General features: G+C 39.6%; 2 protein-coding genes across 8 annotated transcripts in view; one reads left to right on the plus strand and one right to left on the minus strand.

Moving 5' to 3' along the window:
* The window catches only part of MAP3K19 (mitogen-activated protein kinase kinase kinase 19), a 35,536-nt gene extending 34,804 nt beyond the window's left edge, over positions 1-732 (minus strand). For all 4 annotated transcript variants that reach the window (XM_075511188.1, XM_075511190.1, XM_075511187.1 and 1 more), the window contains exon 1: positions 540-732. The gene's annotated coding sequence lies outside the window, so the exon portion shown is untranslated. The remainder of the gene's footprint in view (positions 1-539) is intronic.
* An 81-nt stretch (positions 733-813) lies between these two features.
* RAB3GAP1 (RAB3 GTPase activating protein catalytic subunit 1) overlaps positions 814-23,970 on the plus strand; it is an 83,613-nt gene continuing 60,456 nt past the window's right edge. For 3 of the 4 annotated variants that reach the window (XR_012776995.1, XM_075511207.1, XM_075511208.1), the window contains exons 1-19: positions 815-913; positions 1,001-1,056; positions 1,956-2,031; positions 3,337-3,469; positions 3,701-3,779; positions 4,456-4,575; positions 5,164-5,329; positions 6,127-6,226; positions 8,803-8,884; positions 9,713-9,781; positions 10,514-10,587; positions 11,326-11,418; positions 12,891-13,060; positions 13,391-13,489; positions 13,828-14,000; positions 14,995-15,049; positions 15,329-15,697; positions 16,786-16,923; positions 18,495-18,722. Coding sequence is in view for 3 of the 4 variants with exons in the window: in XM_075511207.1 (XP_075367322.1) it covers positions 896-913; positions 1,001-1,056; positions 1,956-2,031; positions 3,337-3,469; positions 3,701-3,779; positions 4,456-4,575; positions 5,164-5,329; positions 6,127-6,226; positions 8,803-8,884; positions 9,713-9,781; positions 10,514-10,587; positions 11,326-11,418; positions 12,891-13,060; positions 13,391-13,489; positions 13,828-14,000; positions 14,995-15,049; positions 15,329-15,697; positions 16,786-16,923; positions 18,495-18,722 (2,298 nt within the window). In the remaining variant the exon portion in view is untranslated. Of the gene's footprint in view, positions 914-1,000; positions 1,057-1,955; positions 2,032-3,336; positions 3,470-3,700; positions 3,780-4,455; positions 4,576-5,163; positions 5,330-6,126; positions 6,227-8,802; positions 8,885-9,712; positions 9,782-10,513; positions 10,588-11,325; positions 11,419-12,890; positions 13,061-13,390; positions 13,490-13,827; positions 14,001-14,994; positions 15,050-15,328; positions 15,698-16,785; positions 16,924-18,494; positions 18,723-23,970 lie in introns of all 4 variants that reach the window. The other variant, XM_075511209.1, reaches the window with a different exon arrangement.

The raw sequence follows: 23,970 nt of genomic DNA on the forward strand, positions 1-23,970 counted from the left end.
TCTGTTTAGCTCCATTTATGCTTTTAGTACCTTATCTATTTCTACGTCATTTTAACTTTGCAGTCAGTCCCCTCACCTAAACTCCCTGTTTCTCATGAATAGTTCTCTATCTTCTTTCAGGCAGCCTTAAACAGCAGACTTCAAGGATACTTTTTTTTTTTTTTAAAGTATTATTTTTTTTTTAAAGTGCTAGGGGTAAGAAAGGAGAAGAGAGATATAGCCGGGCTCAGACTGAGTTGAAAGGGTTTTGAAGTGAACTGGTTTGCTGGATGCCAGAAGGACTGGGACGCCGTACCCCGGGACACGGCAGCAGGGAGGCACAAGCGAGACGGAGGATGTCCAGCCTGCTTTGTTTTAGGCTGGACCAGGAGCACGAGGCCTAGGGGACACCTCAGCTCCTGGCTGACTGAAAAGGGGTATATTACTCATATGTTTGCAGGTACCCGGCACAACCGGCCTAATGGTGACAAGCTGCGACGCCAGTAACGCCCCGGCACCCCGGGCACAGGGCGACCCAGCCGGTAAGGCACTTAGTTTACCCTCTCGGGCTGTCCCTGACGCAGCCGGAGAGTCTCTGGGAGCAACCCCATGCCTCAGCTTCACACCACCGTGAGGTAACCACCCCAGCGGGCGTCTCCTCGGCAGCGCCCGCGAGGCACTTCAGCCCGCCGCAAGCGTGGGAGGGCTGCCCGGGTGTCCCCTCCCAACGGAGGGCTGCGGGGAAGGGCGCCCGGGGGACGGGGTGGCTCCGCCGCCGCGACGGATGGCCTGACTGCGAGGAAGTCCGGTCGGGCCTGTCACAGGACCGGCCCCAGGGAGGGACGGCTCGCACTGCCCTCCGCCGCTTTCCCGTGAGCCTCTGCGCCCGTAGGGGGTGTCCCGGCAGCGGCGCAAGATGGCGGCAGACAGCGAAGTGAGTGTTTCCCCCTCTTCTCCCCTGCGCTCTCCGCTGGGGCCGCCGGTCTCCCCGCTTACTGCTTCTCCCGCTCTCTCCCCGCAGCCCGAGTCGGAGGTGTTTGAGATCACGGACTTCACCACCGCTTCCGAGTGGGAGAGGTAGGTGGTGGTGCTGCCGCCGGTCCCACTCTCCTCGCCGCGTCCGCCGCGGGGGGATCACGGGGGCTCTGCCGTGTCCGCCCCGGCCCGCTCCTGCCAAGGGGAGCCGGGCTCTTGGGCCGCGGCCGCGTTGGCTGGTACCCGGTGGCACCCGGAGCCTCGACCCGGCTGTTGGGCGTTCCCGGCGCGTCTCTGTGGCGGAGGCTCAGGCCGCAACTAATGAGTTGGTTACGAGGGTCTAGTCAGGATGTTTCTGAACTTTAGTGAAAGGTCTGGTTTAATATCTATTTGCAAGGGATTAGAATAAACATCTAGAAGGCGTATGTGTTTTTTAAGTAGCTGCCTGATCGTTAAAATAGTCATCTTATAGCTGAAGCCTTTAAAAGTTAGTAGAACAATGTACAATAAAATTTAGGGTGAAGAATGCTCTTGCATTCTTAATGTATTATTTTTTAAAATGGTTTTTCCAGTGACGATGTCTATGGCAGAAGGAGACAAGGATTCTAAGCGCTGCATTTTAAATCTGAATTTAGTTTATTTGTGTCAAATGCTTATTTATCTGTGAACAGTGAAACAGGAGTGTGTGTTAAAACTAATATGCTGCAATACCAGAAAAAGAAAAAGCTGAGATTCTATAATCACTAAGAGCATGCTCATAGCAGTTGCTAAAAGTAACTATCATCTGAAATGTAAACATAGGGGGACCATTTTATTTGTACAAGGAAGCAATTGTTCTGGTTTTGTTGTGATACTTGGGGTTTTTTTGTTGTTTGTTTGTTCTTAGGGTTTTTTTTAAGGAATTCTGTAGTAGGATAACATACTGCCTGCTTTTAGGGAGCTGAATTAGAATACAGGTTTAGTGTTCAGCACATATTAATGCCTTTTCCCCTCCCTAATAGATTTATTTCAAAAATAGAAGAAGTATTGAATGACTGGAAACTTATTGGGATTTCTTCAGGCAAACCTCTAGAAAAGGTCAGTTGCTGCTTCTGAATTTTCTTTTAGAATTTGAATTACTAACTAGTAATACACACGTATATTACATGTATTGCTGTTTTCTTAGGTGTGGCAGGTAATGATTTTTATTGGGGAATTTTGCTTGTAAAAATGGCAATTTGTCAAACAGTTGCTGTAAATTTCTTGGAGGGCTGTCTGCCAAACAGGCTATTTCCTGCTAAAGTTGGGTCTTCATATAGGGCCTAGTGATTTTTTTTATTCCCAGTTTTGAATCTGGAAACATGGTTGAAGCTGTTCTAAATTCTTAAGGAGTTTCTTTTTGCCCTGTCTTGTGCCTTTGTCACGCCTCACATACTTATGGTTGAGGTTTGCACAGTACTACTTATGACTCAGTATGTTTCATAGATTGGAGAGATTTTTTTCAAAGTCTAATTAGAGCCTTTGTAGTGCTTTCTCAGTCCTGTAAAATGCTGAGGAAATTGCTGAGCTCTTCTGCATCCTAGTGCAAATAAATTCAGCTGTTCTGGATTGAATGGCTGCTGTGTTTCTGGAGGAATTTTATGATTCTTAATTTTAGTCATGGTACAGAGTATTCAGAACAAAAAGTTATGTTATCTAATGAACTGTTTTTCAACCTTAGCTGTCGGTGTATTCGTACATGTCTTCTTTTCTAGACTAGACCTCTCTTCTTGATTTCTAGTGAGAAGACACCCTTTACAGATCAAAGCGTTGTCCAAGTTGCTTTGGTTTAGTAGCAGCATACAGTTCTGTACAGTGATGTTGATTTTTTCCTAGAAACTTTCCTATGCTCTACTTTTGTTTAAAAATTAATTGTCCGTAGACACAGATGTTTTGCAAATCATAGATAAAAAAATCATTTATCAGTGAAAGCATATTCAAAGTAAATATTAAAGTAGTATTTGCGTAGAATGGTATAGAGATAGATAAAATCCCAGATGGGAAACTTCTGTCTTTGGGCAAAGTTGAGGGTGCATATACTTAAGATGCATAGTTGCATATGAGAGAGTGTATCTGCCTCTTTATTGCCATATAATTCTGAAGACTTCTCAGGGGGCTATCTGGTCCTTGAAATGAACACTATTATTGGCAACATGGATTTTAGCATTTGGGTACCTTTATAATGAAGTGCTTTGAGAATTATTTTTTTGAAATTAAACATGCTTAGCGATTTAAGAATAAATACTTAGCCGTAGAAAAAGATTAATAAATATTACAGATTGTGTAGGCAGTATACTTTTTAAGGCTTATGAATGTTAACTGAAATTAATGTGATCAAATAATACTTTTTTTTTTTATATGCAGGGTGTATACACCACAGGAGCATGGGAAGAGAAATCAGATGAAATTTCATTTGCAGACTTCAAATTCTCAATTACTCATCATTATCTTGTACAAGAACCCAGTGACAAAGATGGGAAAGAAGAACTGGTAGAAGGTAGCTGATAGTTCTCTTACACGCCTGTAAGGGTATGACAAGACAATTTCAGAATGTGGAATTCACAGTGTGTTGATTTGCTTCTGTGTGAAATTTTCTGGGATCTGATGGGTGTGATCTGACATTTCTGCTTTTAGTATGTTTTGCATTCAACAAATTGCTAATATAAGTAAATTGTAAGTCGGCTGAATGGATGTTGATGCTCTTCTTATGTATCAATTTTTTCCACAGATGCCCTTCCTCTGCCTATGCAGGACTTGCTGTGCATGAATAATGACTTTCCTCCTAGAGCTCACTGTTTGGTAAGATGGTACGTATGCTGCCTCTTGTCTTTAATACAAATAATCATAGCAATTGAAAAATTTTTGATGCTGGCACAATCACTTGTATATTTTTTTTCCATCAAGAGTTACAGCTTAAGGAAAATGGTTCTTTGTACTGGACACAGGAAAGGAGTGCAAAAAAAGCCCACCATAGTGGGCCTATCTTTACTTTCTTTTTTCCTCCAAAATACTTTTTTCTCTGAATTTCATAGACTAACCAAGCTTTTATATTTGTAATATTTAGATGCATTCTTAAAAAGGAAAGCTGCAGCACATTAAACAACAACAGCCATATTCTTAGTAACGCAAATATTTATCACATTATAGCATTGTTCTAGAGAGATTGTTTTTATATATAAGTAGTTATAGTTGTTATCAACATAAAGTAAAAAACTCAGGACTGATAGACCCGGAAGTCCTCACATTATTTTGAGTACTGTGTTTGAATGCTGTTAAGCTCCAATAGTTTGTGATTTGAGAATGCAGCACTCCATGCTGACTCAGTTCTTGACCTCTCTGAAAGAGATACTTGCATCAAAATAACAGATTCCATGGTCTATTGGTGACAGTTAGGTTATTCGGGTTACAATATTTCTAAAAATTCTGTTTCAGCTGATTTGCTAAAAAAACAGGAATGTGTTCTTTTTTTCTCTCTCTCTTAAGGTATGGCTTACGTGAGTTTGTGGTTATTGCTCCAGCGGGAAATAACAATGCAATTCTTAGTGAATCCAAATGTAACCTTTTGCTGAGTTCCATTTCCATTGCACTGGGGAACACTGGCTGGTAGGTGAAAGCATAAACCTTTTTACGTGTCCAGGTGAAACTCTAGCATACTGCTATTGTGAAGAAAAAGTATTAAATTGTTAGCAAAATCATGCAGAGTTTGTTGTATTTGCACCATAATATTGTTATAGAAGGATTTAAAAAAGAAAATATCCTGTGGAAACTTTAAAAAGATTGATTCAATGTGTTGTTTTATTAATTACTGTTTAAAAACCTCAAAGGCTTTTAAAAGCTGCTGGAAGTTGTTGGAATAAGTGGTATATGAAATACAACTTTTGGAAGATGATTTCTTCTCTATGTGTGGTAACAGTAACTTTCTAATATTCCTCAAAAATATTTAGACTGAAAATTAGGTAACTGAGGTCATGGATAGGGCTTTGCTTATGACATTACAATTTATTAGGCGTTCCATTTAATGGTGAAGTTAACAGTATTTTTCTGCAATTTCTATGAAGCATTTTAAACTGTGTTCCACTAAGAGAAAATGTATTCTAAAGGATATGAAATTATGTTAAAATATTTAGCTAGTTTTAAAGACTACAAGACAGCATGACATTTTAAATAATCTGAAATATTCATGTTTTATAGTCAGGTACCCCTATTTGTGCAAACACATCATAAATGGCGACGAATGTATGTTGGAGAATGTCAGGGTCCAGGAGTTCGAACTGACTTCGAAATGGTTCATCTTCGCAAAGTGCCAAATCAGTATACTCATTTATCAGGATTACTAGATATCTTCAAATCCAAGATTGTAAGTGCATCTGAATGTATATAACTGATATTAAGAATAATTATTTTATTACCTGGTTGCTTGTACATTCACTTCTGTCTTCTAGGGATTTTTTTTTTTGTAAGGATGAGGCTTACACTGCCAATACCAACAAAGTCTTTTTCCAGATATCGCCAATATCTAGTGATAAAGAGTGAAAATTGGTATGGGTTTTGCTCCTGAAGTGTTATCACCTTATTCCATTTTTATTTTCCACTGGTGTGTGAAAGAATGTGTCTGTTTTACAGTCTCCTTGTAATAACCTTCTCTTCCCCGTCCCCAAAACAAACTCTATTTTGCTGTTTAAAAGGAGAGAGGAGGATTGGGGTGGGTTTTTATTCTGCTACTGTGCAGCTCCCCATAGCTAAGTTAAGAGTGAAGAACAATATGATGAAATGTGAGGAGTGGACTGCTTTTTTATGGAGTGGTACAGCTGACTACAACACTTTACAACTAATATTGGTAGTCGGCAATCTCATCAAAATGCTGAGAAAAAAATCCTTAATGAAAACCTAATGCATTCTGGGTCAGAGTTACTTGTGAGTTACCAGTTAAATGGAGCATGTGAATATCTCATGCATTTTAGAAAGCTTATGTGCTTACTTTTACCTGTGAGTGTCTTGTTGAGCAGTGGCTTTACTAGTAATTCTTGGGGTGTTGCAGTTCTGATAAAGTTAGCTCTAATACAAGCTATGTTCAAGCTGCAAGTTATGTTCAAGGCCCTGGGGTGTTTGAGAGGAAATACTCTTTACATTAAATTTTTCTCTAATATTTTCAAGGGATGCCCTTTAACACCACTGCCTCCAGTTAGTATGGCTATTCGGCTTACCTATGTGCTTCAAGACTGGCAGCAGTATTTCTGGCCGCAGCAGCCACCAGGTAGGCGATTTGTGTTCTCAGAATAACTTGCTTTAAGATAAACAATCAGTACTAAAGCAAGTGTTTGTGTATCTTGCCAGAAGAATGAAAACATTTTCTGCGTTACTAGGAGAGGCTTCAGTTACAGCTGAATACCATCCCACTCCCTATGATAGGCTAGCAAGCTTAAAGCTGCTCTGAAATCATGTCTGTGGCTTATGGTTGTGACAGATGTTTTGGTTAGGTCTGTGCCTAGAAATATGCTTTTTTATTAGTGTTTAGAGATATAGTGACACTTCTAAAATGGTAGTATCTGTTTGGAAAGAAAAGGGTGACTGACTGTGGATCTGTAAAGAATTCTGCCCTGAATGCCATAGGGTAACTTGGATTCAGGTTCTAGTAGGTCCTAATACTTCACAGGAATAACTTGGATTCAGGTTCTAGTAGGTCCTAATACTTCACAGGAATAACTTGGATTCAGGTTCTAGTAGGTCCTAATACTTCACAGGAATATTTGTCAATTATTTCCATAAAGTCGCTGATTTTAATACTTCACTATTTAAGTGTATTAACAATGGCAAAAGGAGAAAATATTATATGGACCTCACTTGAGGAAAAATTTTGGATTTTTGTTGTTGTTGTTTACACAGTGCTAAATAAGCCAAGCAGTTGATTGATTTATTTTTTTCATGCAGGAAAAATTTCTGATCAAGCCTTTTATTATAGTAGCCTTGTGTGAGGGGGCAAAAGGGGAAAAGTAATGTATAGTCTTAAATCTAAAGTACATACACCAGATGTGGTAGGTTTATGCCGTAGTGATGCTATTTAGGAAAAATGGAGTGAGTTTGCTCACTTGGTAATCTCACAGTGAACTCTCATATGCTTGCTTGGTGATAATACTTTCTCCCTTGGGTGTCAAGGGTTTAACAGACCTGTTTATATATAGGTAGCATCAGAAAATAAATTGTAAACTTCTGGCTCAAAGGTGGACAAATCTATAGGAAAAAAGGTAGATGTGAGTTCCTTCCTACCATAGATTTTTGTTAGTGATGTGGTATTTTAGGCAGAAGGTGGTGGAACAATTAAAATGCCCAAGTTCTATTCTTGGCTTGGTAGTAGTTTTATGTAACAAGGTGAAAGTATTTAGGGCACACTTAGAGGGGCAGAATCTGTGTGACCTTGGTCTGGTTACCTAATTGTTTGGCTTTCCTTTGCTTAAAAGAAAAAATAATTCTTACACTAATCAAAGGTATGTTTTGAAGAAGTCTGTAGTGAAGTTGATCCTGCGTGCTTTGTACGCAAGGAGTGTTGAAAATACTTTTAAAGAGAATCCTGTTCTTTAGGGTCAGAGAAAATCAGTGCTTTTTTAAGTGATAGTTTTTCTTTGTAGGTAAACCAAGTTTACCTAAAGAACTTGGGAAGCTAGTTCTACAGGTTTTATTTTTTATTATTTCTGCAGACACAGAAGTCAATGTTTTCTGTAGTCTCTCTCTGCCTTGCTCTAGTTATTCACTAAGTCAGGATCCCTGGTTTGTGATGAATGAGTTGTACCACTCTGATCGTATCTCTTGATTTGAGCAGTTTGAATAAATTTTACTCTTTTTAGAGGATTCTGGTTAAGGGAGCTAGTGGCATAGTGTATTGCAGAAACTGGAGATGGACAACATCATTTTTGCTGCCGTTGCTACACGCAGTTGTGGTTTTATGTTCATTGTGAAGAACTAAATGCGTACTTCATTACCCTCCTTTAATTAGCTCTTCTGAAATAAAACCAAAGGATTTAAATATGTCTTTAATCTTCTCTGAAGAAGAAGGCTGGAGAAATTACATAATTAAGTTACCCAAATACTTTATCTGTTCAAATACCTCAGTTGTTTTGTATGTAAACAGTTTGCCAGATGCATTTAAGGATCAGATGTTGTAATAGCATTATTATAATGGTGTTACCATACATTATTACCCATTTAAATTTTTGCTCAATGAAGGCTGTCTATTTTTAGTTTATGTATTTGAAGGATATAACATGGGAAGTGGGTGAGGATGCTGGGATGCATCTTTAGAGTACCTGGAATTACAGGGAATCTCCCAGATCATTGGGTTAAGTCGTTAACTGCAGGAGACATAACATATCACTCTTTTCATAAAATTATCAGCCTTTTAAAAGTAGTTGATTTTTCACTCTGCAGATTTGCTCTTCCTCTGTATTTCTCTCTTCTGCTTGGAACTGGTTTCCTGCCGAAATATTTTTATGGCAAATTTGTGTCTGTTTGTTCTTGTGTCAACATTGACTCTTTAAGGCTGCCTTTATAGTTACCATCTTTACCTGTATGAAGGGACTAACCTTCCCTCAACACAGGTGACAAGAACTTTATCTGTCTTTTTGAATGGCCAGTTGCGTGACTACTTCACAGTTTCTGCTGGAAATAATTACTTTGACTATATGCTAGGATTGTGTTTTCATAGCTTTGTCACCTTAGCTGTTGAGCTATTCTCTGGTCATCCTATGTGCTACAGTCTTTTTACTGTGAAATTAAGATGATGTGCTTCTTAAAATATTCCATAAATTCTGTATGGAAAATGTATTGATCTGTCTTCAGATATAGATGCTCTAGTTGGGGGAGAAGTTGGAGGCCTTGAGTTTGGAAAGTTACCATTTGGTGCCTGTGAGGATCCTATCAGGTAAGATATGAGTTCAGAAAACTGTGTTTTATAACTTCCTTAATGGAGGACTTAAAGGTATGTTATTTCAAATCTTAGCTTTGCCTGCCTATTACTTAATATGTCCTTAACAGATGATTTAATTATTCAAGTACATAAGAAACATCTGTGAAAAGTAATGGTCTAATAGCAAATAAGAGCATTTGCAGAATTGTCTAATGATATTCAGAGTTCTAGCTCATAAATCTTTGACCATAAACTTCTGAAGTACTCCATTTGTCTCTGAAACTGTTATGTTGAAATATACCTTAACTGGAGATAAACTTTAAAAATGGCATGCCTTCATTCAAGGGTTGGACTTGCTCTCATCTTTTACTGTGACATTTGTAGAAGAATTCAATTGAGAGGGTCTGTAAATTGAGTTGTTATAATCTCTCTATGTCCTCTTCTGAACACACCATCACCACTCAGCAAATCTAGGAATCATTTTAATGTATTAGACAGTGTTTAAAGCTGTAGGCAATTCACTAAAGTTGTTCTTTCTTCTGTACCTGGATACCTAGAATACAATGCACAATTTCTCCTTTTGTAGAGAGGAGTTGTGAAAGAGTCCTGTATGCAAGGTGCTAGTAGAGTTTAGTGCAATACTGGGTGATATGCTGTAGAATAACCAACAGAATGTATGCAGCGAGAAAATTCATTGGAAAACGTGCACATTTCTGGATGTAGCTGCAAAATAAATAGAGGGACTTAAATATGAACTATCACAAATACCTTTCAAGATCTTAACTGTGATGGAGAGAACACTTTCTACTAGCACTGAAAGATGTAAATCTTGTTTTGTTTCAGTGAGCTTCATTTAGCTACTACATGGCCTCACCTAACGGAAGGTATAATTGTCGACAATGATGTTTATTCGTAAGTATTTTGTCTGATTTGCAAATACCTAGAAGTGTACTTTATTTGTTAACTACTGCATTTTATTGACATCTAAAATGTTGTGTGTGGCTTTGTGTGTGAAAGAGAACCCATTTTGAGGAATGCTAAGGTCAGTTGATAGAACATCTCATTTGGGAAAACACCTTTTGAAATGCATTTCTGTGTGAGACAGTATTATTGTATCGTAATCTCAACAGAATGCACACCTCCATTTTTGGGCATGTTCTCATGCTAGACTTAAAAGTTTTGTGTATTGCACATTTCTTGGAAAAGATGATGGCAGAATGTGGAAAGCAAAAAGAATTAACTGATTGACATCCCTCTCCCAAAAACTTTCATCCAGGTTTTCTGCTAAGCCTCCTAAAGAGGAAGAACAGTGTGTACTGATACTTAATAAAGAAGAAAAAAAAAGGTGGTTTATTGTTTTAATTAATGCAGGAATGAGTTTTCAACATTAATACACTTTAAAAGAAGACAATTTAGCCGTAACTGAATCGTTCTTGTGTGTTTCTTATTCATGTTATGTATGTACATGAGAACAGGGACTCTTGCTTGCATTTTAGAGTGTTTGTCATGTTCTCCTATGTAATGTGGTGTATATTATGGGTTCCATGGCCTAACTGGCTATGACATTATGTTTATTGAGAATTTGATACTCATCTCTTGCACGCTTATGGTGACAGCATGACACTTGGTTGTTTTTTTTTGAAGTGACCTGGATCCTATTCAAGCACCCCAGTGGTCTGTGAGAGTCAGAAAAGCAGATAACCCTCAGTGTCTGTTGGGTAAGACATCAGAATTCCCTTAAAAGCTCCCTTACAGCTTTTAAGCTATTAAGTTGTGAAGTTAGGATTTAATTGTTGACTACCTGATGACCTCTGTTTCCTCCCTCCCCTTATTTTTTTGAGTGGACAATATTTTGGGCTTTTTTTTTTTTTTTTTCAAGAACACAAGCTTTGCAAAAACATAGATTTCTGTTGTAGATTACTCCGCGTCTGTGTGCTGTGAACTTCATTGCTGTTCTTACTTCACCAGGTTCCAGAGAATAAGCATTTACTCTGTGTGTGTTCTGTGAAAATTAAGATTTCCTAGAATCTTTAAATTTTATTAAGTGCCTTCTGCGTATATCTGTTTCCTTAGTTGAATCAATCTGCCTGACAGGCAGGATTGGTACACCTGGAGAGCTGTACTGTTGTCTGTCCTCACCTTTTAGCTTGTGGGGAAAAGGGCTTCAAAACAAAAAATTTAACATGCCGCAGAAGTTTCATCTTGCTTTGGGTGAAGAAGTGGATTAAACTGCATGCAGAGCTGTGCTCTGGAGAGGTGGCTGATAGCTGTGTAGGTGTGCATTTTCCTAAGCTTTAATTATGTGGTTGAAAGATATTTGTGCTTCAGAACAAATTATCATGTTCTTTCAGATGAAAAGATAAAATTTACTGTCCCTTGGGCATCATTTTGAGAGTTAGCTTATTGTTCAAGGAGATTTTAATTGAGTAGTTGTTCAGAAACTTTGTCTCTTATAGGTGACTTTCTTACTGAATTCTTCAAGCTTTGCCGTCGGAAGGAGTCAACTGATGAGATACTTGGAAGGTCTGCATTTGAAGAGGAAGGAAAAGGTAAAACTAAAATCTTGTTGATTTGTGTTATTTGTTTTTAATTGTTTCATGTTATTTTACCTTCCCTATCCCCTTTTCCTGACTTCAGATTGATCATATACTTGTAACTCTTAGGCATTTTCTGTAATACTCCTAGGAATTTTCTGGTCAGTGCTACACAGTATAATTTCTCATTAATTCTAGGCAAGCTTAGCTCCCAAAGTCCCAGAGGACAATTGCCTCTGTTATAGTTGGTTTTTTTCACTGGAAAACAAGAGTTTAAAATTTGACTAGTGTGTACAAGAGTTGATTTTGAGCACATATCAGACAGATTTGTCTGTATCATTTTATGTATTTTTGTATTTTTTGCACTTTTTCTCCTTTTTGAAGTACTATGTAGTGCATGTTTTAGCAGCCAGTTTAAAGAGTCTTTAATCTGTTTGAAAGGGTTTACTGTCATTCTCTCCATTTTAAGGAATTTTAAGGAAAAAAAAACAACCCAAACCAAAATTATCTGACCATGTCAGATTTTATCCCAACAGTATAGATACTGACATCTTTTCGATGTCTCTGTCCCTGTCTTTCACTTTTCTTGCTGTATATGGTGAACACTCCCTTCCTTCCTGCCTCGTCACCTTTTCTTCCCTCCAAATATGGCCTGTATCAATGTATTTTCTTTGGTTATACTTGGTCTTAGTTTTGAAGGAGCATGCTAGTTAGCTTAAAAAGGTGTTAGATTGAGCAGGGTATGTATTACTCCTGGTGCTTGACGTACGGTCTCTTTAGCCCTTTAATTTTCTTGAAGTGTTTGCCAAGATAACATTTTTCAGGCTGCTGGTAATTATGCACTTAATTTTGTCTGCCCTCTTTTTAACAATGTTAATTCGTTTTATTGTAATAGAGGTTCTAAAGTTTACCAGCAGCAACTCGGGGCGGGGGGGAGATCTTTTGATTTGAGGAGTTTACCTGAGGACTCAAACAGAATTGTGCTTACGCCATGTAAGGTCATATATATAGTGATTAATACTGGATTTATTTAAGGCTTATCTGAAGTTTTAGCATACGCTTTAGCAGTCTTTGTTACCTACAGTGCATTTGTTGGTATCGTGTATAAACAAAGTTGAAACACTGGCTCTTCAGCAGGCTTTTGCTGTGATACTGTGCTAGTAATTGTCTGCAAGTATGCAGTACTACTACAGTAGGTGGCAGGCACTATCTACAGGCAACTCAGTCTAGGCTTCATTCAGTAAATTAAATCAAGGACAGTCTGTGACTCCTTTGTGACCTCGTTCTGCTGGTTATCTTTGTGGCTAAGACCAGTGAATATCAGGAGTGGAACCTGGCAGCACAGGGGTGTAGCTCCGGTTAACAGGGTGCTAAAAATTGATACAAGATAAATAGACTGAATATGACAGGTGAACTTTTAAAGAGAGATGGTCTTGTGTTGGTTTTTTTTTTTGTTTTGTTCTAATTATTTTTATTTTGTTTTGTAGAGGTTGCTGACATTACCCATGCTTTGTCAAAGCTCACAGAGCCAGCACCAGTCCCAATCCATAAATTATCAGTCACAAATATGGTTCACAGTGCAAAGAAAAAAATTCGCAAACACAGAGGTGTAGATGAATCACCTTTAAACAATGAAGTTCTGAACACTATTCTTCTGGTAAGTGAGCTGTCCATGTGCATTAAATTAATATGAAACACGTATTTCATGCTTCCACTGATGCATTTGGTTTATAGTTTATAGCAGAATTATGAATAGAAGTGTCTGATGTCAGTTCCATTATTTGAATTGTATTTATCAGCTTCTTGAAACAGCCTAAGCTGTTACAAGTCTGTGCATTATAAGTGGACTGAAAATGAACTCTGAACTCTGCTAACAGTTTTAATCGTAGGGAATGCCGCTATGTAACCAGCAGTAGCTTTATGGAGAAAGTGGGAAAAGCAGGAAAAACATACTGATGAAAGTTTGGATTTTTTTTGTTTCTTCAAGTTCTTATTTCCTGATGCTACTGACAAACTTGCAGATGGATTTGAAAGCAGAACTAGCACTTCAGCAGGAAACAATCCTCCTCCAGAGAATGAAGATTATGTAAGTTTTACTGACAGGCACTCATGAGAGAGAGGAAGCAATTTTGAACGTCTGTTCATACAGACTTCGCTGTGGTTGCCCTATGTTTTGTAATAGATAATTTTTGGAAAGGAACTTGCCTTTGTGGAATCTCTAGGTAGAAATAGTGATTTATTTATTTATTTATTTATTCCTTCTAATTTTTTTTTTTTCTGAAGATTGTAATTTTTGGTAGCTTATAGTTACAGGCTTAAAATATTAGTTAGCCGCTTGTATTGACAAACAGGAAAGAGATCATATGGTTTTGGAAAAAATGCCATTGTTCCTGTATTTCCTGTTTTCTTTTATTTCTTATGTAGAATCTCTTCAGTCAGCTTAAATCTGCTCCTTCTGATAGTCTGACGTACAAACTAGCTTTATGTCTTTGTATGATAAACTTTTACCATGGAGGAGTAAAAGGAGTGGCACATCTTTGGCAAGAATTTGTGTTAGAAATGCGCTACAGATGGGAGAACAACTACCTGATTCCAGGGTAAGATTTTTTTTGTTGTTGTTGTTGCTTTGTCATAGAAAATGTTCTTTGTTTCAGGAACAGAATGAGTTCACTATGACTTTGAAACATACTGTTTTGTTTTTTTAAATTGCAAATGCCATCCTCCATTTTTATTACCCTACTTCCTTAAAGCAAGAAACGATAAGGAGTAGGGAAAAACATCTGTGCCCTCCTTTGAAAACTTCAAGACGCCTGGGGAAGCTCCAGGTAAAGAGTACTCCACTGTGTGAATGAGACTGGGGGAAAAAAAAAAAAGCTTATGCGAATGCTTGGCTTCCAGTTTATCATTAGATAACACCCTTGCTTTGTGGTGTAGTTTCGCCACTTTTCTGAGGTAGCTGTTCCAAGTTCCTGCTGGCATAATAGCCTTTTCAGGCAGCTAATGCTATCTCAAGTATTCCAACCCTTCCAGGTTATGTCTGCTGCAGCAGAGCTTGTTGCAGACCAAACGAAGGGTTCTGTCAAGATGAGGTATCAATGTAGAGCAGAAATATATCTTTTTTTTTTTTTTTTTTTAATGGGATGGAGTGGCCATTTATTCACTAGTTTACTTTCAAATGGTTACACTAACAGGTAAAATAGAAGTTGAAATATATAGAGATCGCTCTACTGTATCACTGCAGTTTTACAAGTAAAGTCAAAGGTGCTTAATTTTTGTTTGAAAACAGTTGTTCTTTTAACTTCCAAATGGAAAACTGACGAGGAAATGCAGGGCATGTCTGTTTTGCACTAGTGTGAATGATCTCTGAGCTTCAGAAATGACCTCTAGGAAATAAATGTAGTTTAACTTCTGGGCTTGTTCAGTCAATAGCTTGTCTTCTGAGACCATAGAAGAGCTGCATAGTTGAAATGGTGGGGGTGGGTTCAATGTGGATATTTGCCCCTCTTTTGGATTTCATATGATTTAAGACCACATGTGTGTGAAAGATTCAACTTTATAATTGATAATGGTTACACTTCTACCTTTTGTTAGATTAGCTAATGGCCCTCCAGATCTGAGATGCTGTTTACTGCATCAGAAACTTCAGGTAAATATCCCAAATTTAAGAATGATTTTTCTCCTAAGGAAACTGTCAAAATTATAGCAATTATTAGCTAAATATATTGTTGCTGTAGATTTAGTTATGCTTGTATTTTTGGGTCTGGACTTCATTTCTTGGGAAAATCTTTGTTATAGCAACAAGTTCAATGGAGTTGTTATCTTTTAGAATTGTAACAGATTTTTGGTGACTCTTCAAGTTTTTCTGTGACATTGTTTCCATAAGAGAAGTAATTACTAAACATTTTTTTTTCCTTTAACTTGTTAGATGTTAAATTGTTGCATTGAAAGAAAGAAAGCAAGAGATGAGGGGAAAAGGGGGAACGTGTCTGATCGTTCACCTGGTGGTACTTCTGGTGATGCTGGAAAAGGAGCAGACCACTCTGGAGATAACCCTGATAAGGAAAAAGAAGTTGGCAAGTCTTGGGAATCGTGGAGTGACAGTGAAGAGGAATTTTTTGAATGTTTAAGTGACACAGAAGATCTTAAAGGAAATGGGCAGGAAAATGGAAAGAAAGGAGGAGCAAAAGAAGGCAACAAAGAGCCTGTAAACTTAAAACCAGAAGGTCGTCTGCATCCACACGGAAAGCTGATGCTGCTGCATCCAGGAGAGCCTCTCTACATTCCAATAACACAGGTTAGGTAGCAAGAGCTGAGCCAGATATGCAGTACAACTCTCATGCAATATGGCTCATACCTAGGATTGTGAAATTGTATATAGTTTGCAGGTTATAGCCTTATCCGTTGTTAAATTTCTAAGTGTTTTTGGCCTAAGACCTTGTTTTCTGTTTTTAAAACTTGATGAGGCTGTTAAACTGAAATCTCACATGCTCTTTGTTTGATTTGAGAATGGGTCTCCTTACCAAATTTCACTCAAACCAAATTTTTTTTAAACAAGAATTAAGCTGTCTTGCCTACCTTAAATTTGGGGTTCTTTTTATTTCCAGCTCTTGAGGCATCTTCCATCCCCTTCTTACTTTCTTGTAAAGTAGGAACTGCTGTGGTCCTTCCACCATAAAGATTTCTAGCTGCCTGACCAGAGTACTGGATCAGTTTTGCTGGTACTTTTTTTTCTTTAGAAAAAAAAAAAGAATTCTCAACTCATATCTAAAAGGCCATAGTAATCAGATTTTGGTACCATTATCTAAAGCAGGTTTATCATCAATAACTAGAAATGTTATCTGACACAGACTTTCTTGCAGAGTGACTAGGGATGAAACAGGAAGCAGTGGTGTCAGAGGAAGTAGTTTGAAATCAGCCATGCATGAAGAATACAGTATTTTTCATTCACTTCAGAGCAATTATTTTTAATGGATGTTGCTTTGCGTGGGTAAAAGGTATGAGCAGAGTGTAGTCAGGCAAAATGTTGTCAATTAATTATGTGCTGACATCATCAACGGCAAAAATTCTATATTGCTTTAGGTGGATTTTCATCCATCTCAACAAAATAGCATCAAATGCTTCTTGTATTTCATCTGGATTTTGACATTTTAACATTATATCCTTATATTGTTACTTAATTCTCAGGTTGTTTTCTTTTTAATTGCTTTTCGTTAGTGTCTTCTTCAGATGCACAGCTTTATGCTAAACAGTTTAAGCAGTAGAAAGTTATGATTATTTCCTTTGAGTACAAATAAAGTAGAATGAACTTCTGGTGACAGGGAGCTTTCCACTCCTCCTTCCTTAATAAGGCTATTTGTAAACGCATTTTTCTCCATGTTACAGGAACCAGCACCCATGACTGAAGATTTGCTGGAAGAACAGTCTGAGGTACTGGCAAAACTAGGGACATCAGCAGAAGGTGCTCATCTTCGGGCACGCATGCAGAGTGCCTGCTTGCTCTCAGATATGGAGTCTTTTAAGGTAGTACTACTTGAAGAGTTCTGTGAAACTGCTTTCTTCTTAATTAAACTATTGCTGTTGCTTGTGTTGAACAATTTTGAAAGTTTTTCTGACAAGTATTTTTTCTTCCACAAAACGGTTTCAAAATAGTTTAAAGTTGAAAATAAAAACCTATTGTTAAAACTCTTGGAACATTTCAAAATCTATGCCTATGCAGTCTATTGTGCTGTAATGTTCCAGTAAATTTGCACAATGTCTGTGGGAGGGGAAAAAAAACCCCAAAACATACAGTTGATAAATTGGGAATTAAAACTCAGACAAGCCCATATAAAATGATGTCAGAAGAAAACTGAGCATCAAAATTACATGTGTCTCTCTCCCACCACCTTATGGCTTTCATTTAGTGTTTCTCTTACCTGTACTTTCCACTGTTTCTAGCTTTGTAAAATGCACCTTTAATCAGACTCCAAATGGATAAAATGTAAAGGTGGTGTAAAGAAAAAAAAAAATCTATTAACACGTTTGCAATTCTGCATTTGGACTCTGGGGAGGTGGACATAATTTTTATGTATAGTTGAAGGTGTTTTGTTCTTTAGTAGGAAGGGTAAGTTATCACTATTTAGAAGTCCTATACAGCTGTTCATCGAGTTGGGACTGGACTAGCTGTGGTTTTGGGTAATTTGTTCCATTTCTTTTCAGAGCTCTGCAGAGGGAGCTAAGAGCACATACACTGCTGTCATCAAAGGATCTCAAAACTCTACAAAGATTGGAGATTCTGTCATGAAATAGCTATATGTATATTTTTTTAATTATTGCAATGTTACTTTGCAGTAAAAGGATACACATGTACTGTAGAGTAAGAGTATTTATACCATCAACATCAGTTTATTAGCAGTGATTCATGTCATATTAGGTAGAACTGTAATTTGAAGTGGAAGTGCACTTTTGATAGGTACATCAAATAGAAAGCTGGGTTTCCTTTTATGTTCTAGACCTGTGGATGTATTTATCTGTGGTGTCATTGCATCTATGAAAATGAAGGGTTTTTTCTTTGCGGGAGATTTTTTTTAAGTTCCTCTTTAAAGGAGGAAGAAAAGGTGAATTTTGTTACTGCGGTGTTAAAAGATGGAAAGTCAGTGCTGAAAGCATATTTATGCAGCCCAGTAATTCTTTTAGGCTTGGGCTGTTTTTCATCTAAGTCTTTAATGGTAAAAGCTTATACATAAAAAATTTAGCAAAAATTCATATTTATTGCATGTATCAGGTACCAGATAGAAGCTTGACTTAACAGTATAATTTTGAGCTTGCCTGAAATAACTGATGAATATACTGTTTTGGCAGGATAAGAGGAAGGTTTCTTTTTTTTTATTGGTAACGTGGGTTTTTTCTCCCCACCATTGTCTTTGTTTATACTTACTTTATCCCCTCCCAGGTCTCTTTTCTAGTGTACAGTTTGCTGACTGTGAACAGAATTCCCTGAGTTTTGGCTCCTAGCCTCCCCTCTATCCACTAAACCATATTGCCTTCCTACCCAGGTTACTATGTTTTTATAGGATTTCTCAGGCACAAATTTTCTCTCCTCTTCATTCCAGGCAGCTAATCCTGGTTGTTGTCTGGAGGATTTTGTGAGATGGTACTCCCCTCGGGATTACATCGAAGAGGAAGTGGTTGATGAAAAGGGGAATATCATAATTAAGGGTGAGCTGAGTGCCCGAATGAAGATTCCTAGCAACATGTGGGTAGAGGCCTGGGAGACAGCAAAACCAGTCCCAGCCCGGAGGCAGAAGAGACTGTTTGATGACACTAGAGAAGCAGAGAAGGTAAAAAGCTCTGTGACTAGTGATAGTCTGATCTGAAATGCTTGTACAAAACTTTATAGCAGCCCTTTCTTCTTTCTCCTGCAAGATTTAAACATTAACACAGCATTGCGCTATATTCTTGGAGTTACTAAACTGTTTTGAACGTGGCTTAGGGTTAATCAGAAATTCTTGCTGCTGTATAACAGTGTGTTTGAAGTATCTAAAATAATTAGTGTGTGGAAGGTGTATACATTTCATAAGGTGTATTACTTAGGTACTTCTTTGAATTATTAGTAAAGAAAACAGATTTTTATCTGCACATATGCGTTAGGAAACTAAAGTGTTCCTAAAACATAATTATTTTTAGTTTCATTCTAACCTGTTGGGACTGTGAGCAATCACTGAGGATTCATATAAAAACTACATATTGAGTCCTGTCTTACAACAGTGAATTCAAGGTAGGTGTCCTGTCCCACTCGGTGGGTTGTGAGATGGGTGAATCTTTTTGATTCCCCGAGGGTTTGTGTACCGACGAAGGCTGATCTCAGCTCAGCAGAGCCACATGGTTGGTAGAGTCACAGCAATAACTCAGAGGAACAGTCTAACTAGCAACTTTATTAACTGGTGAATTCAACAAACTTAATGAACTGGCAAGCCCAATGAACGAACAGAGGCAATTTGGCAATGGAGCTATTTTCCAGGCAACCTGTCACAATTTATCTGAAACTTATATACCTGAATACATAGTGGAAGAGTAGAGGAAGAGAGAAGCGAGAAAAGGAAAAGAGAATAGAGGAGGATAGAGAAAGGAAAGGCATCACCACCCTTGGATCCCGCGATGATGATGACAGGCGTGGCAATCCTCTGGTGACGGGCGCACACCGTTCCCTGCGGGGGGAGTGGGGTGGGTGCCTTTTATGCTCTAGTCCTCACCTCTGGTTACGCCCCTGGAGGACTTATATTGTTCTGGTCCTCGAAAGTTCTCCATCTTCTGGGCAGGCGCTGGGGGAAGGGGGTGGTCGCGAGGAGTTTCATTCCAAGTTTTGGGTGGTCACAAGCCCATTCCTTAGATAAACTCTGTGTGACCTCTGGCCGTATACGGTAACTGCGCATCCTCCGACGCGCTCTCCCAGTCTGTGCTAGCCAACTTGCTGCGCCTTATCTCGCCACAGTGTTTGAGACATTAACTCTTTCAGTCTCTCACACTACCCTGTGGCTCAAACATTGTCTATATAATCTTCGTCCAGGGTAGTGATTTTCACATAACGGATAGAGGATAGAGAAGATAGAGAAGACAGAGAAGACAAAGTTCACGAAATCATACATTTTACAATGGTAAGGCCAACCATCAAAAATAAGAACCCACAGCTTAATACTCAAGAGTTGGTGGAGGGTCCTTGATTTCATCTGCCAGGGTGGTGATATGAACATAGCGAACAGCAGGAGAAAAGAGAGAGGAAGCAGAAGCAAGCAGATGGGTAATTGCACATCGAACAATAGCTATGCCAATCATTAGGAATAGAAATCCAACCAACAGGGTTATTCCAATTTGCATTAACCATTTCCCCCACCCCGTGAGTCCCCCCGGATTGTAGGAGGGAGGCGAACCGAGATCCGGGTGCATGTCCGTCGAACCAGTCTTTCGGTTGGAGTGATCAGAATAGTTGGGCAGTTTGATTGGCAATTTCTTTCATTTTGGTCCATGCCTCCTCTATAGTAGTACTGGCGTTGTGAATAGTTATACAACATTCTCCATCACTTAAATTCAACATACTACATACCCCTTGTTCTTTGAACAATATTATGTCTAAGGCTAAAAGATTTTGGAGTGTCATTTTTGACACTTGTTGGACTTGTAAATTGAATTCTCCTAAAGCACATCTGGTCCAATTACTTAGACGGTGTACTTGCCAGGTAATATTTTCTAGAGCAAATTGATGTCGCTTTAGGGTTACATATGGGGTAAAAATGTTTTCGAACGTTAGTGCCACTGCTTGCCCATCTATATAGTAACTGGGGACTTGGATCCCGATTTCTATATCCGCAGGAAGGATAATGCCAACAAATACACATGTCCCTTATCAGAACCCTTACTCTCTCCAAGAGCCAGATTTCGGGGGGGGGGTCCCCAGGACCAGTGTTACAGTTAAGAACTTTGGCACATGTAAACAGATCAGACCAGCTATGCTGTGGGGGATTGGCATACCTTAGCGGTTGTAGGAGGAGTCTCATTTGTGACCACATCCACGGTAAATTTGTCAGGTCTCTAGGTTCACGCCCCGTGCTATTGGGAAGTTGTGTACACCCAGAGAGATTCACATTTAGGGAATAATTGGCCTCATAAAAATCCAGTTGTTCTAATGGGTGAAAAAAGGAGTCAAATGTGAAATAGGAGCAAGGTACAGAATATGGGCCAGCTGGCTTGTGCCAGAGCACCAATTCTGTTCTATAGGTAAAATTCATTGGTGGGTGAGTAGCATTGCAAGAGGACCGTTCCCAGATATGTGAATTAGACTTATTATAATAAAAAAAAAATGTGTCATTCTGCCCCCAAGCAAAGTTCTTAATTGCAGTACAGTGAATAGTTTCAGAATAGCTGTTTGTCAAGAGGTGATTATCTTCCCAGTCAGTATAAGTTGTCTGGAAAAGGGGGAACAAGACATAGGGTTGTTCTACAGTTTGATTCATTTCCAAGTTATACAGAATATTGGGCAATGCAACAAAAAACCTCAATCCTTGTTCGGTTGACTGGGAATGGGCAATGCATATCCCTTAGTCAGTTCTACTCCAGATTCTAGTAAACCCATGAATTAGTTCCCATGCAAGGTTCGAAGGAATATTGTTTCCACTCCCTCCATGTCCTCCTTTCCCAGAGGAGAGGAGGACCACTGTCCACATGAGAAATCATAAATACATATTAAGGCAACGACTACTATTGTTAAACAATTACTGAAGCACAACATTGGCGGTACTCATTGAGGTCTGGCGCTCCTCCGACGAGATCGGTATGTTTAGCAGGCAATGGTCTGGTTCTCCCCCTGCAAAAGAAAAGGAAAACTCGGTCCGTTTTCAAACCGGTTTTAAAAGGAAGAGATTATCCACCTGATGTTAATTTTGTGATCTTTTCCATGGGCATCAGTAGCCACCCAAGCATAAAGGTTCAGTGGAGTCTTTAAGGTTAGTGGAACTTCTCCCACCGTGGGCAGGTTTACTAGTATCGGTTGCCCCAGATAATGTGGGACTCCTTTGGAACCCTTCGGTTCCTTCATCCCTGGGAGGAGACTCGGGGGTTTCAGGCAGAAAGCGATAAGCCTAGGGCATCCGTTGGACCCCCATCGACTATTGACCTTGGTTATGGTATCTCTCAGGCATCCCAGCCAGCCGGGATCATGTGGCTTTAGGGTGTGTTTCAAAAGTCCGTTGATTCTTTCCACTATCCCATTTGCTTGGGGGTAGTAGGGAGTGTGGAATATCCACTGTACCCCCTCGGCTGTTGCCCATTCTTGAACTATCCCCACGGTGAAGTGACTGCTGTTATCAGACTGTATTGATTGAGGCTTGGGTAGGATGCTAAACCAGAACATTAACCCCTTCACCATATTTTCTCCCATTGCTTGCGCCACAGCACAACTTCTACCCCTACTAATACGTATCGCCTCCCCTCCAATTTCCTGAAAGTCCCTATATAGTCAACCTGCCAGGCCTCCCATAAGCCCTCGTCATCCGGGAGGTGGAGTGGAGGATCTTGTAGTGGGTATCTTTCCAGCCGAGTACAACATAAGCCACACGTGGAAATCACAGTACGACACATTTTCTTAGTGACAGGCCATCCTCTGCTCCCGGCTTCCTTGAGGAGGTCTTTAATTCCCAATTGGCCATGTTTAATGTGCAGCCACTCTAACAGATGCTCCCATTATTCCTCTTTTCCTTCTGTTGTCATCACAGCCAAGGGGGTGAGTAAGTCCACTTGGTTATTTAAAATGTGTGTGGGGTGGTTCCCTCCCTGGTGGGCAGCCACCCAGCCTACTAATATGGGGGTTCCCTTGGCTACTTGCAGAATGTCTTCCCATTTTTCCTTTTGCCATACTGGCACCCAGTTTACCTCCCATTGATTCTGCTCCCAAAAAGAGAGCCACTTAGTACACCCTTTAAATACAGCGTATGAGTCTGTATAAATATACACGGGGTCAGTATTGTCTTTTTCTCTGATAACTACACTCCAGACTGCCACCAGTTCCCCTACCTATGCACTGCCTTCACCCTCGGTTATGATCTGCTCTCCGGAGCTGACACACAGAGCTACTGCCCGATACTTCCAAACCCTACCTTCCCTTTTCGAAGACGCATCTGTAAACCATACATTTTTTAGCTGGGGTTCATAGGGAGGAGCCTTCCTTATGTAGGTGGAGGGGGCCTCCTTTTCGAGGGGAACGGATGATTTGTCTTGTATTTGAAGTATTCTGGATGTTCCTTCTTCCACTTGATATGTGTGGCTGTAATGCTGTAATTGAGCGTACCATTTTCTGACTGTCTCCTGCTGCACAACTCCCATGGGAGGTGGGGTGCCCGCCAGGACGGGCCTCAGAACCTTAAAGGACCCTCGCAAAATTATAGATTGTTTCTGTATAAATCTTTCCTGCTTCCTGTAGGGCCAAGGTTACTACGAATAACCCCTTTTCCCAGGTTGAATACTGCTTCTCTGTATCTTTGAAACTGTGTGAGAAGAATCCAAGGGGGCAAGTGGGGCCCTCCAGTCCCTTTTGCCATGTATGTATTGATGCCCTGTGGACTGCAAAACCCCATTCAATTTGGAACGGGTCCGTCAGATGTATTGGACCCAGGGCCTGATATACTCCCGCCTCAAAACCTAACAGCTTTAGAGCCTCCTCGTGAACAGGAGTCCAGTCCCAGGCAGCTCTTTTGTGTGTTAGGTCGTACAGAGGGCGAGCTATAATAGAGAAATATGGAATGTGTTTTTTGCCAAAGACCAATAAGCCCAAAGCGTGTTGCAGTTCCTTTTTGTTCTCGGGGATTTTTACCTGCTCTAAGGTAGTCAGGGTTTCAGGAGGCATGCAAACTGCATCACCTTTCCACCATATGCCCAAAAATTTCACCTCAGGGGCAGGTAATTGTACCTTCTCTGTGGGGATTTGGAGGCCCAATTCTTCCAAGTGGATAATAATATTTTTCTGGGTTTTCTCTGCTGTGGTGATATCGGCCCCCCCTGTCAGTACATTGTTGATGGTACTGGTAGGTTCATACTCCCTCC

The sequence above is a fragment of the Mycteria americana genome, chromosome 9 (assembly GCF_035582795.1).
Source record: "Mycteria americana isolate JAX WOST 10 ecotype Jacksonville Zoo and Gardens chromosome 9, USCA_MyAme_1.0, whole genome shotgun sequence".
Classification (NCBI taxonomy): Eukaryota; Metazoa; Chordata; class Aves; order Ciconiiformes; family Ciconiidae; genus Mycteria; species Mycteria americana.